The sequence below is a fragment of the Schistocerca serialis genome, chromosome 3 (assembly GCF_023864345.2).
Source record: "Schistocerca serialis cubense isolate TAMUIC-IGC-003099 chromosome 3, iqSchSeri2.2, whole genome shotgun sequence".
Lineage (NCBI taxonomy): Eukaryota > Metazoa > Arthropoda > Insecta > Orthoptera > Acrididae > Schistocerca > Schistocerca serialis.
Window position 1 is genome coordinate 343,109,403 of NC_064640.1, and position 15,275 is coordinate 343,124,677.

At 37.8% G+C, this 15,275-nt stretch overlaps 1 protein-coding gene across 2 annotated transcripts in view; it reads left to right on the forward strand.

Moving 5' to 3' along the window:
• The window catches only part of LOC126470151 (plasma membrane calcium-transporting ATPase 2-like), a 374,428-nt gene extending 360,976 nt beyond the window's left edge, over positions 1-13,452 (forward strand). For both annotated transcript variants that reach the window (XM_050097768.1, XM_050097769.1), the window contains one exon: positions 7,332-13,452. In XM_050097768.1, the coding sequence (XP_049953725.1) occupies positions 7,332-7,547 (216 nt within the window). In that variant the 3' untranslated portion in view covers positions 7,548-13,452. The remainder of the gene's footprint in view (positions 1-7,331) is intronic.
• Positions 13,453-15,275: the final 1,823 nt, after the last annotated feature.

A 15,275-nucleotide genomic window follows, 5' to 3' on the forward strand; every position in this document is an offset into this window, starting at 1 on the left:
ATACTGTATATTTGCAGAAATATTTTGTCTAAGTATCTTGCTGTGCTCCATATTCACTTTTATTCCACAGTGATAAGATATCTTTCATTTTCAGTAGGTTTGGTTTTTTTAGTAGAGCTACGTGGACCTTTCTTGGTGAATCAACCTTAAACAGAGATATAGCTGCTAATTTTATATTAGCTACACACTCGAGATGACAGTTCTGGTAGTGATGCAATTCTATGAAACTGCACCATAGTGGTGGTGTACATCATCGTATGTTTGTAGACTTGTAACATTTGACCCATTTAAAATACATTATTTGTATGGACAATTTTCATCAACTAGTAACAAGATAAGTTGATACACTGCCTGTCAAAGAAAGTGAAGCATCCAGAAGAGGATGAGAAAATGAAATAAATCATCACAGGTCAAGAAAGTATGTGAGCTTACTTCAACGATTACAAAATCGAATCAAAGTTACAAAGAACTTGGCAGTGTGAGTTGTCCTATCAGTATGAGGATGCACCCCTACTGGCCTGAATGTATGTAGCGATTCAGTTGGGAAGTTTTCATGTGACCATTGTATCATCTCCTGAGGTAAGCAGGCCCACAGTTGTTGTAACTAGTCCCTGATATCCCGGATATTGGCATTTGGATGGAGTTTACATCCAGGCTGGTCCCATACACATGATGTGGGAGACAGATCTGCAGATTTTTCTGGACATAGGAGTAGCTCAACATTATTCATACAGTTCATAGACACACATATAGATGAGTGTTGTCCTGGTGAAAAATGGCACCACAATACTGTCCTATGATAGGTAAGAGATAAGGATACAGGATGTCCATGATGTACCATTGTTCTATCAGAATTCCCCCAGTCACTGCCAGCTGAGACCTGAAGTCGTACCTAACAGCTCCCCACACCACATTACCAGAAGCAACAATGCTGTGCGTCTCTAAAACACTGGATGAACTGGACCTATCCCTAAATTGACACCATACTTTCTGACGAACTTCCAAAGTTGTGCAGAACCATGATTCGTCACTGAACACATTGTGACACCATACGTCAGCAGTCTATGCTATCCAGTCATGACAGTACTCCAAACACAGCTGCCTGTGTTGTGGTGTTAACGGCAGCCTACGGCAGCCTTCATGTGGAACAGTAATTCCCTAATCTGGCTGCTGCAAGTCTGACTAATGTGTGGAATGACACAGAATGTTGCAGGGAATGCATCACTTGTTTTTAGGTGGTAGGTGCAGAGGTGAATGGGTTGCAATTGGCTTGTTGCACAATATGGCAGTTCTCCCATGTCACAGTCAGATGTGGTTGACCAGAACTTGATGATGAGTGTGCCAGCCCTCAGAGTCTCATGCATTGGGCCACTGTCACATCCAAATGCCCTGCAAATCTGGATATTACAGAGTTTGACCAGGCAGCCAAATGGAGACCCACAATGAGACCCTTTTCAAACTCTTGTTAGGTTCTGATAACTCAGTCATGAGTACATGCCACCTCTGTGTCCTTCACAGTAATTATTCAACATCTGACACTGTTCATGTCCCTTATATACCTTACCAGGTGTGCAATAACACTAAACACAAACAACACTAATGCAATCTGGCAGCTGCTCTACCTATCATAGGCAACTCTAATCATTTACACACCCGCTGATGGTGTGTGTACGTATCTGAAGTTACCTTAACATCCAATGTCTTCAGAGTACTTCAGTTTTGTTTGTCATGCAGTGTAAATAGTTACTTCACAAAGTAGAGGAGGCATTGAGCAGCAGACACATTTTTAAATGTGCCTGTTTGCTACTCAATGCCTCGTCTGTGTGGTGAGCAGCAATCTGGTCTTACATCATATTTTTACTCCATCCCAGATTTCCCATTGTTTGATTTCATGAATTAAGTTTTTTTTTTTTTTTAAATTCATGAAAATAATATGATGGAGAAAACTCTCTGTAGTTTTGTGATGTCCACAACAAAACTATTCAGATGATCCAGTATAAAGACTTTTATGCAGTGAATTATCACTTACCATGTTTCTAATTAGTGCTTCCCAGTAAATTCTCAGTTCTTAGTTGAAGTTTCACAGAAATGTGTGTGAGCATATCAGAGAGAGAGAGAGAGAGAGAGAGAGAGAGAGAGAGAGAGAGAGAGAGAGAGAGAGAGAGAGAGAGATTGCTGTATATTTTGTTCTTGTTCATTATTGTTTTTACATATTTATTTCTATCCTGATTTCCTTGAATTTGTTGGGGCTTCACTTTGTGTGGCAATTAGCTACCCATTGCTTTAATTTTTTTTACATAATGTAGCATCATAATTTAATATGAGTTATGTCTTATTTTGTTTTGTTTACTCCACATTCACCCATGCTGTTGCACTTCTAACTCTGTCTCCTATACTCCTGGAAATTCTAAAGCTACTGACAAACCTGCAGTGCTTTCTGCTATGAAGAACTAAGAATGAATCCTTTGGAAAATACCTTGTCAGCAAGCTGTTGTGTTGGTAAGTTACATTTTTGTGCCTTGTATTGGTGGAGGGGGGAGGAGGGGGGGAGGGAGATAAAGGTAGAGATAGAGAGAGAGAGAGAGAGAGAGAGAGAGAGAGAATGAATGTGTGACAAAGTAACAGTTTCAAATATTTAATGTACATGTCATGTAATCTTTTTAATAGTGACAGAAGCAACTGACAGTTATAATTTTTAGTACATATTTTTCTTTAAACTAGACTCATGTTCTTTGAAATTGCAGATGAAGTTTCAGTTCATGAGAAGCATATTAATAACACTGCTGTGAAGAGCTGCAGTTTGTTAGAGTGTTTTCAATAACAGCTATAGAATCAGTGAATTAAGATGCTTTTTAAACCACTATGAATATGACTCCATCTTGCTAACTCTTAAAAAAGCCTACAGAATTTCTGTTTGCATTCCAAATTTATGAGTAAAATAAGGTCATCTTTATGGTGGAAATGACTGGCTTATTGTTAAAACAAAATTGATCATTCAGGCTAGATTTCAGTAGAGAATATGCCTAGTTGACTACTGTGAGGGTATTTTTTCAGTTTTATTGAGATCTGAGTGAATTTACCCCCCCCCCCCCCCCCCCAAATAATAATTTCCTATGTGACTGAGGTCCAGTTGAAAGTAGACCTTTCACTTGCAGTATGCACAGCAGAATTTCTTTTACAACTCTCTGCTTTTGTTGTGCTTTTTGATAACTATGAAAGCAAGTAACATTTGCCAGCTTTATTGGCAGGCTGTTTGTCTCACTGCTTTCACATGTTTTCTGTTAATATTCATTGTCAATAAAAAGGAAGTAATAGGAGTAGCAACAAAATATCCAGCCTTTATGGAATATTTATTTAATTTGGTATTTTTCCTTATGTTAAAGCCACTGATCAGATATACAGAAAATGTGTTTCCTTCCTGCTGTTCCTACTACATTCATTGTTAGGTTTCATACATTTTTGCAATGTGCAGAAGATAAATTGAGGGTGAATTGTCAAGATAGTAGAGCTGAACAAACAGGTTTAGTGATAAATGCATGGAACTCTCAGATGAGATGATCAGTTTTCAGGTCCCTGTATGAACATCCAGAATTAAGTGTTTTGTAGTTTCCATAAATTGAAAATGACAAGATGGTTACTTTGAAAAGGAAAAAGCCAAAAACCTGTCCCAGCTTTGATCAATCTGAATGTAGACTCTGTCAGTGAGAACATTGCCACTGACAGGACTTTGATCCCCAGTCTTCTTTTTAGAGGTTTCTGAATTATAGATTAACAAGATGTATTGTGTGTCATTGTAAGCTTTGTATTACAAATGAAATTGATTAATTAGTGTTGGCTGTTTGTGGTATATGTTTGATTCATTCATTTCCTCACATTCATGGTTAAAATTAATGCTTTTTGCTACCTACACAAAAAGAGAACAGAAATGAGTATTTATAAAAGTAGTGGTATTAAAGCCCTGAAAATAATGAGGAATTTGGAAGCAACAAAAGAATTATAGAATAACAGGAAAAATTGCTTCCATACTTTGTATTGCAAATACTGAGAACTACAGCAGTAACAACTAACCTTATGGTTTTTAAACTTTCATGCACAGGATACCCATCACCAGGTACTGTAACACCATGTTTGTTTGGCACTGTCCTCTGGAGTTCAGTTCGGATGTAGTGCCAGTCTGTGGAACACTGCATTGTGGTGGTAGAAGGGTTTATAAAGACAGTCTTTCACAGTGCAACTTTTGATGCAGGTTTGGTCAAAGCAATGTCCCTTGTTGCAGTACTCTGTTGCTGTTTGTATCAAAAAGTGAGAGCCTTACTTTATCAGTGCATTCTGAGTGCTAAACAATCAGGTTGCAAACATTTATGCACCATCAGGTCAATACCCTTCATCACGTGAGGACCCAACAAAGTGGAACAGCAGCTCATAATGCATGGCTAATGTGTTTCGAGAGGAATGAAATGTTTCCAGGCGGAATCATTTCTTACTATGCATACATCAACTCATCCACTTGTTCACCTGACATGACAGCATCTGTTTAATTTTTGTGGGACTATCTTAAACATAAGTTTAAGTAACACACAACCAGTATTGATGAGTTAAAAGATTGAATTTTTGAGTGCATGTGGTAAATTCCAGATGACCTGTTGCTATGAGTTACATTATCACTTTCAGGCAGACTACATGAACATGTCATTCTGCATGGTGGACACTTACCAAATGTTATTTTCAAGAAATAGAAATACATGCTAATTCATTATAAAAAAGAGAATTTATCATTATTAAAAAATAAATATTTATGCTTTCCCCTGAAATGTTTTCTTTTCAAAACTGTCAACTGTTTCTGGTGCATCCTATACCTTGGAGTAATTTCAAATTTTGGATTAAAAGACAAATTTCTATGAGAAGTACAGAGAAGGAGAGAATTTTAGAACATATGAAATGCAAAGTCAATGAGATGTGAGGGCTTAAATGTGGGTACGGTAAAAGAAGACATAATTGACTTTGTAAAGGTTGAAAACACGACACATTCTCAATCAGAACAAAATTGATGCCAGTGTTTAAAGAGCTCTCCCACCTACCTCAGCTGATATGAAGGATCCTAACACAGTGTTCTGGTGGACCATTCAGACTTGGATGGTTCCTTTGAAAGGGCACAGCCAATTTCCTTTCACAGCTTTGACACAACCTGAGCCTGTGCTCTGTCTCTAATGACCTCAGTGTCAACAGGACGTTAAATCCAGTCTTCCTTTCTTGCTAAGTTTGAAGTAAATAATATACATCCTTCATAACTGACACGTTGTTGTTTGTTGTTGCTGCTGCTGCTGCTGCTGCTGCTGTTCCTTATTATTATTATTATTATTATTAAACAAGCTGACAAAATAATTCACTTAACATTCACAGAAATTTTGGTGTGCATCTTCAGATATAATTTCTTATGATGTTGTATGAGATCATACAATGATCACACGTCACATCTTACGGCCATGTTTAACATTCTAGGTCTGCAGCAGTGATATTCATATGTTTCATAATCTGCCATGTGTTTCTATAGTTAATTTTTGTGCAGTGACGGATTAGACATGTGTATGTGCATGTGTGTGTGAGAAGTGCATTTATTTTAAATTATGACACATTTTAATGATGGTGGGTGGTGGTGGTGGAGGTGGAGGTGGAGGTGGAGGTGGAGGTGGAGGTGGAGGTGGAGGTGGAGGTGGAGGTGGAGGTGGAGGTGGAGGTGGAGGTGGAGGTACCACTGCAACTGTATGAATGTGTATTCAAAAACACAAAATTTAGCAAGTTTTCATATTGTGAGAAAGTGTTTGTGGCTGGTGTCATCAGTGACCAAACGTATTTGGTAAACTTCCAAGATGATGTGGTAGTTTGTAGCTTGACAGCTGAGAAGGAAATTGAATGGTAAAAGTATCACTAATTTTCAAATTTTGCACAATTGCTATTGTGCTGCATTTTTATTAATTATTATTTAATTACATTATTTTTTGCAGGGGGTGGGGGGAGGCAGGTAGGGGAGGGGGGAGTAAGGGATATTAAAACTTACAGAAAATCAGTTGTTCTTATTAATGTTTGTAGCAACTATATTTTATTTTGCATGGTGCCTCCCCTCCCCCCATCCCCAATATTGAGGCAGATATTTGCAGTGCTGAGTAAAATTGTTATACTGCATTTTTATGTTGCTTGCTTATATTCCTATTACCCAGTTGAAATGGTCACATATGTTTGCAGTGTTGAATGACTCCATGTGTAGCAAATAGTGGAAGTACATAATGGAATTTTGTGCGTAGGACTTACCGCATTTCATGAATTATGCTTGTTTCTGCATGTAAAGTTTGAAATTTTTTATAGTCCGAAATTTTGTAGCATGTCCATATCTACATAAATACTAGCATGTTTCAAAAGTTAGAAGACTGTCTTCAAGGATTTTGTGTGTGACTTTACTCCATTTAATTATAGTTGCCGTGACCTCAACTGTACCATCTCTGGTAATGTAAGTTTTTTTTTGTAACAGTTTACCTGAAGTGCATTTGAAAATAGCAACAATAATTGTGTGTGTGTGTGTGTGTGTGTGTGTGTGTGTGTGTGTGTCCTGGTTAACTTTTGTTGTATAATATGTTTGATCTATGCCTTTGCATGCAATATGGTATTTGTCAGATTGTATATTCTTTACAGATACCACACCAAGAAACTAAACTCAAGAGGTTAGTTAGGAAGTACCTCTAAATTAATTGCTTAAATATTATCAGTCTATTACCCCATATTTAGCTGTCTTAATTTTAACACTCACACATAAATGGTCAATTTAAAAGAAGTTATGTAGGAGAAGACATGCTGTCATTTTGTGTAATTTTTTCAGACCATTAAACGTTAACCTTTCTTCCTTACATAATGTTAGCACATTTTCAAATAAGCTTACTTTGACATAACCTGGACCCCTTGGACTGCATGTTAAAGGTAATAATCACCCATACTGGTTTGACTATACAGTCACAGACTGTTTTATTTTTTTTTTTTTTTATTTTACACTTGTTTTATTTCTTAACTGTCAAAGCATGGTACACAAGTATAATAGAATCATTTTTAAAAATTTGGGTTTTTAAAAATGACAACACTTCATGAATCTTAATTTATTACAAAATTGTTTTAGTTGGATGGTCAATGTCTGACACGGACTACTCTGAGTTCATAAATTACTACTGTTTAAAACCATAGTAAGACCAGTCTTTTTTATGCTTTCTTTTTGAATAAACATAATTTATATTTTAAATGTGCTTAACAACAGTGCACTAATTAGTAAACCTTTTTACAAATTATTACAGATAAGAGTGGTTAACGCTTTCCGTCAGGGCCTAGATGCTCGATACAGTGACAACCCCACATTGGCTGAAGTTCTGCGGAAGCAGTCATCACTTAGCAAGCGGCTTTCTCAGACATCCTCCATAGACTATGCTGATAATGTGATGGATGAACTGGCAATCCCAGAAATTGATGTGGAACGTCTTTCATCTCACAGTCACACCGAGACTGCAGTTTAGTCAGCTCAGTGTCTGTGTGTGCAATCGCGTGTCTGCAGCAGAATGAAGAGAGGTGTTAAAGTTGCCTGTGTTCTGTTACGTCGAGGTGCAGTGTGCTGCACATTTTTCATCTGTAACTGAGATGTGTGTACTTCAGCAGGGAGGAAGGGGGGGAAAAGCAAGGAATCAGTGAAGTGGTATCATTTTTACCATAATTTTCTTTAAATATATGTTCACTTACGGATACAGATAATGCAGGATGATGATTCCTGCTTGTTTTTCTCCATGTGTGTTCGGATCTTTTTAATTTATTTTGTATTCCCAGCTCAAAGTAACTACTGAACTTGTACGCCCTCACCCTGGTGTGTCACCGAGTTGTTTGTGTGTGTGTGTGTGTGTGTGTGTGTGTGTGTGTGTGTGTGTGTGTAGTCAAAAGAAAAGTGATGAAACATTTGCTGCAGTGGACAGTTCCAAAAGACAGTTTTTATTACTCTTTTACTTTCTGCTAATCTGTGTTTCATCTTTGAGACAACAGTGCTTTGATTTGCGTGTGGTGATAGTGTTACAGCCAGGAAAGAGAGTAGGTGAGCACAAACTGTTGTTGTTGTTATGTAATTATATTGAAAACACTTGATTTTGAAACTTTTTGAAGAAACACCAAGTGTATTAGATGAGGAAGCAAAAGGTGATAACTACACTGCATCAAAAATTTTAGTTTTTGTTTTGTATATTTGCCTAATCTAAAGTGAAAGCTGACATTCTATGAATTAGGTCCATTAAAATGAAACTGATGTTAACAGTCTTGTACAATAGCTTGACAAGTGTGATCACTCTGAAAGAGCTGTTACTGGCTTAGATGTGTGTATCATTTGCTAGCAGTTGTCAGTGCTGCATTTAAAACTTTCTCCAAGGCAAGTGCAACTGCACTTGCAAGAGCACTGCATAAGACTATTGGGAGGATTGAAATGACATTCATTTGACCTGCCATTACTTTGTGCTCTCAATTACAGTATCAGATGGTGCATGAAGCTGTCAGTGAAGTTCAAGAAATTGCAAATTTGAAGTGCACTTTGGAGTATGAAGTTTTAGACTGGGATGTCATGCAATGTCTAGTTGCCTGCCCTAGTGAAATTGCTATGGAGCTTGTCTTGTTACAGAAAATGTGCATTCAGATATTTATTTTGGGTGAATTTATGCAGGGTTACAGGTGGCTCTGTTTAGGAGGTTGGATTATCTGAGCTGTAGGATCACTTCTTTCTCTTACCTAGTTAGTTCCATGAATTTACATGCAGACAACTTTTCAGCCTGTAAAATAAATATTTTCTAGATGATGCAGTTTAAAATAGCTATAATAAATGTGTGCATACACAGATATATTTGTACAACAGTAATGACCTAAGAGAAGGCTACTTACAGTTTAAAAGAACAGAGACCACTGTTCAGCTAATCAAAGAGTTATCAAATGTTGGCAGTTCATCTAAAATTTTTGCATCAGAAACGAAATGTTTATATGAAATGGGAGTAAGTACATAAAGTGCACTATTGTTTTTAGTACACTCTGTAATGTCTTTTGTCGGGGGGGGGGGGGGGGCGTTTGTTTCCATATTGAGTAAATACATGGGTATATAATCAAGAAAGTGCAGCATCAATTTAATTTCACTTATATAAATAATTATTTTATTTCCATGCAATATTTTTAAATCCCTAATATTGAAGTAAATACCAGGATGGAGCAGAATGTGCAGCATCAGTTTAATGAAACTAAAGATACACAATACCCATGCAATAACTCAAAATGGAGATGAAATTTCTTGTTCCTTTTAAAAGAATATTGTACAATAAAGTGAAGGTTGCCTGTGATGCAGACAAGAATGTACTTACAGCAGTTTAACAGTGGGCTGCAAAAGATTTGCAGTTCCTTTAAATAGTAGAAATGCAACTAAAAATAAACCAGTTACTGAGGCACACAGTACTACATACGGCTCCCACACTACAGACTGCCCCTCCCACAATTTGCTCCGCCCCCCCTCCCACAATTTGCTCCGCCCCCCCCCCTCTTCTCTACCCACTCCTACACATGTCCCCCCCCCCCCCCCATCTGCAATCTCCCACATTTTGCCCCTTGTCATCTGTCTGCTCATATCACCCCCTCCTCCCTGACCGGCACTTTCTCCACTTTCTCCCCTTTCTCCCCATTTGACACCCTGTCCCCCCTACTCCCCATCTGGACCTCCCCCCCCCCCCCCTACTCCCTACCTCGATCCCTCTCCCCCCTACTCCCTACCTCGATCCCTCTCCCCCCTACTCCCTACCTCGATCCCTCTCCCCCCTACTCCCTACCTCGATCCCTCTCCCCCCTACTCCCTACCTCGATCCCTCTCCCCCCTACTCCATACTCCCCATCTCGATCCCTCTCTCCATTACTCCCATTCTCAGCCTCTCTCCTATTATTCAACCCTCTCCCCTCACATAAACTCTCCCCCAACTGTGTCTTTCTCTCCACTGTCCCCAGTCACCATATTTATTTCCCCCTCTCCCTTATCCTCATCTTGCTTCTCTCTCTCTCTCTCTCCCTTATCCTCATCTTGCTTCTCTCTCTCTCTCTCTCTCTCTCTCTCTCTCTCTCTCTCTCTCTCTCTCTCTCTCTCTCTCTCTGTGTGTGTGTGTGTGTGTGTGTGTGTGTGTGTGTGTGTGTGTGTGTGTGTGTGTGTGTGTGTGTGTGTCGCACACACTCCACACTTGATCACATGCATGTGTGCACGCACACACTTTCACTTACTTACTCATGATATTTTGGATAGTGTACACTCTCTAAATACAAATTCCGTGTATTGAATATGAAATAAGCAAGCAGCCTCTCTGCATATTGTCGTCAATGGTCTCTTGTAAAATGTTATACGAGAAGTGTCTACAGATCTCAGGGTCTCTCTTAGATGGCTTTATTGAGAGTTCTGTTACCGAATTGAGGGGACAGTATAGGGCTGAAATATTTGTTTCAGTAAAGTGATAAGGAACTAGTGCATTGATTTTGTAAGGTTATTTTAAACTATTATAATCTTGCAACATTTTCTGTACGTGTAAAAATCATGCGGCTGAGAGATATCATGTGTGCCATTATTTCATCTAAGGAAAGTTGGGCTAGTTTACCTGTAACTAATAAACTTTTCATAATTTTCTCCACAAGTGGCATTTCACAGACCCCACTTATTTTTTTGAAACAATTCTTTTCTGTGGTTGCCGTACCAGTTCAGCAATAATGTGAGTGTATAAAGATATGTTAATGCCAAAAACTTCAAAGGAGTTAGTATTCCCTTACTTAGATGAGATCAATATTTATTTGGGAAAGAACTCTTATAGAGCTCTTAAACTGACATATTTGTGGGTGTATTAATGTGTAAGAACAATTAATTTTATTGTTTTTGTAAATACTTGTTTATTAGTATTTAATTTTGATATGATTTATTTGTCACAAGTAAGATAGTGATTGCCCACAGAGATCTCATAATTTCAAAATTTTAAATTCTCATGCTCCAATACAGCTTTTACCTGAAATAAAAGTTCTACTGAAAGTACTTTTAACTCAAATTGAGCAACACTAGACAGATTGTAAATGAAACATATGTAATACACTCTAGGTGTATGGTATTTACATAGAGTTTCAGAATTATTACTCTGTTGAAATGAAAGCAGTTTTAATATTCACTTCAGAGATTCTAGAGTGAAAACTGTTTTTGTTGGAACCAGATGTCAAATTAAATTTGTGGGGTATGTGAACGGGGAAGATGGGTCTACTTCTGTACCGGAGTGACTATATCTCACTGGTATCCCAAAGAGATTCAATCAGGGTCAGACACTTACTACTATGAACTGAACAATCATAAAGGTGATAATAGTGGAACTATTTCTAATTTATTTCTCTTGTCTACATTCCTGTCTGTCTCTCATTTGATTCTTTTTATTATTAATATTTTTTTACTCATCTACCAATAATGACCAGATTTTTGTGTCCATAAGGGTATATGACACATCTGTTATGTCACAGGCACTAATATTATTACTGTTGTTATTGTTGTTGTTGTTGTTATTGTTGTGACAGACTTGAGAAATACAAATGTGTGGCATATCTTCATGGCACATGCGTCATATTCTTTGCAGTTCCTAGTAATCAACTGTTTAACATATGCACAAATCTTGTGTAATTAGTGTTGTATTTACCATTGAGAATATTAAAAACGTGTGTGTGGGGGGGGGGGGGGGGGGGGGAGGGAAAGGAGGTATGTGTAATGTGAAATTTGAGTCTGAATCTGAAGCACTTGCATAATTTCTTTAAACTCCTTTCTTCTTTTTTTCTTCTATTTTAAAAAAATAAAGCTTAATTATTTCTACATAAAATAGTTAGTTTCAGTTTTCAGTTATTTATTTCATTGTTAAATTAAACATAGTGAATGCTGCTATTTTACATAGTCACTGCATAAACTGATAGGAATTTACGTACCAAGTTTGTCTCCCCAAATTTTCGCACAAATAAGAGTGGTTGAGTAAAAATGGGAAATCTAAGACGATACCAGTTCTCCATCTAGTTACCTATTTACAATTTCAAATGTATCCCTCATCTTTCTTGCTGAAATGTTCTCTCAACTTCCGTGTGCCCTGTAGTTTTTAACTCTATCACTACTAGCTACATTAATATTAGAAATAGTATTGTAATACTTATATACAATATTTAATATATGTGTATGAAATATTTATTTATTTATTTATTTATTTATTTATTTATTTACTTACTTATTTATTTTCAATATAAAGTATCCTGCTGGTCTTAGCAATGTTGAATTTTGTGTGTGTGTGTGTGTGTGTGTGTGTGTGTGTGTGTGTGTGTGTGTGTGTGTGTGTGTGTGTGTAGGCGTGCATTCATGCACGCATTTCCTAAACTGTACAGGAATAAAAGTTTCTTAGTAATTTCATGATTTTCTATGTGTTTTCTGTTTTCATTCAAAATCTTCCTTTTCGAAGTTTTGGAATGTAATAAACACTGATGATTGTTGTGATTTGTGTGTATCTGAAATAAATGAGGAGACATTCTCAGGCTCACTCAGCTGTAATATCAAAATGAATTGTATTTGTTGATTGAGTGCAGTATAGCACTATTTTAGTTAATGCAGTGATTTGTTGTTCTAACCTTTAATGATAAAGGAAATGGGTAATTAAAGAACTGATTCATTCCTTAACTTAATGTAGAAGTATTTCAACTTTTCTCAAGTGCATTATAAGTTTCTGGTTTTTTGTGCTCACAATAGAACTTTGCTGATGGGGTACCTGCTCTCTGAAAAGAAAGATATTGGGAACTCTTTGCAAACATGTATATTTAGCAGACTTTGTTCTCTGTATGTTGAGTGCACATTTTCAAGAGTGAATGGTATGCTTTGCCAGATTGTACTTAATATGTAACATACATAGTTTAATGGATGACCATAAGTGAGAAGGGAAATTAATACACTTAAGATTAATTTGATCTACATATTTACTACTCCAGTAAACTGTATGCTAGTGTTCAGTATTGGGCAAAGGCTGTTGTGAAACTATCGATTGCAGTGAATAATTGTACCAATTTAATTGTCCTGCAGTATGGCTATGTACAAACTCAAATACCTAATTTTGGTTATCTGTTAAATCATCTAGTCATTAAGAGAGTCAAAGGATATGCAGAATATAGATTGCTCTAGGCAAATATGAATGGTGCTCTTCATGGGGTATCTGTAAGGGTCTCTGTTATGCAATTAATTCTGAATCCATTGAAACATAAAAGAAGGAAAAAAATACTCCCAAGTTTTGTAAACACGTGTTAGCAGTTGAACTTGCTGGTCCATTTGGCCCAATGTTGGCTGTTGGCTTGTTTCTTTGAATAAAAAATGATGATTACAAAATACTTTATGGCTGAATTATTATAACTACCTTTCCTCAAGACATTAAAATAAAATGAACTTTCTATCTTCTCCCCATCCATTATACCATAGCTTAATGTTTCCATGTGGATTATAGTTTTGTCTGCTTTTCATCAGATTCTTCACTGAAGATTTACATACATCCAAACAGAAATGTTATTAGACTACAAGTTCACTTTATTGGTTGGACATTTGTACGAGGAACTTACAGTTCGCGCTGTTCGTGGCCTCACTGATCTTGGCACTCCTCAGTGTGTATACAGGGCCACTACTTGCCTTGTAGACAAAGGATGTTCTGTTAGGGTGGTGAGGAGATAGTTGCCACCCGCATTGGACAGTGCTCAGCACACCTCGGGTATCTCACCAGAGCTGCTGCTGCTAGCTGTTCTTCAGATAAAGTTACAGTTGTTATAATGCACCTTAAATGTGGCATATTACATAGAAAGTTCAGGATGCATTTCCCAGCTATCTATCCTGCCCCCCCCCCCCTTCCCCCCCAGCCCCCCTACACGGCCGGCCGGAGTGGCCGTGCGGTTCTAGGTGCTACAGTCTGGAGCTGAGCGACCGCTACAGTCGCAGGTTCGAATCCTGCCTCGGGCATGCATGTGTGTCATGTCCTTAGGTTGGTTAGGTTTAATTAGTTCTAAGTTCTAGGCGACTGATGACCTCAGAAGTTAAGTCGCATAGTGCTCAGAGCCATTTTGAACCCCCCCTACACGTGTGGACACACACACACACACACACACACACACACACACACACACACACACACACACACACACACGGTATTTTTGTGTTTTGTGACAGTTTTCTACATTTCAAGTAAGCTTCTGTTCATCACATCAGCCAGACTTTCTGTCCAAGTCATTTAAAGATTACACCTTCACGTACACCACAGAATAATCAGCAAACAGCCACGAATTCCTGCTCACCCTGTCTGTCAGTTCATTTATGCACATAGAGAATAAGAGTGGTCCAATCACATTTCCCTGGGGGACTCCTTACATTACTCTTGTCTCTCATGAACACTCATCATCCAGGACAATGTACTGGGTTCTTTTACTTGAGGAATCTTTGAGCCACTTACATATCTGGGAACCTAATCTGTATGCAAGGGCCTTCATGAACAGTCTGCAGTGGGGCACTGTGTCAAATGCTTTCCAGAAATCTAGGAATATTGAAACTTCCTGTTGTCCTTCATCTATGGTTCACAAAATATCATGTGAGAAAAGGGTAAGCTGAGACCTGCACAAGCAATGCTTCCTAAATCCACACTGATTTGTGGATGGAAGTTTTTCTGTCTCAAGGAAATTTATTATATTTGGACTTAGAATATGTTAAGGAATTCTGCAGCAACCCTATGTTAAGGATATAGGTCTGTAATTTTGTGGGTCCATTCTTTTACCCTTACAGGTGCCACCAGCACCTGCACTTGTTTCCACTCACTTGGGCATTAGTGCTGGGTTAGAGATTCATGATAAATGCAAGCTAAATAAGAAGCCAATACCACAGAGTACTCTGTAAAAGCGAACTGGTATTCCATCCTGACTTGGTGACTAATATGTTTTCAGCTCTTTTAGTTGCTTCTCTACACCAGAGATGGCTATCGCTAATTCTTCCATATGAGAGCCTGTGCAATTGTCAAATGACAATATCTTTGTATGATCATCATACGTAATGATTCCTTAAATGTGAAATTTAATGCTTCAGCTTCCCATTTAGTGTCTTCTGTTGCCATTCCAGACTGGTCAACTAGTGATTTGATAGAAGCCTTTGAGCTGCTTAGTGATTTTACATAGGACTAGAA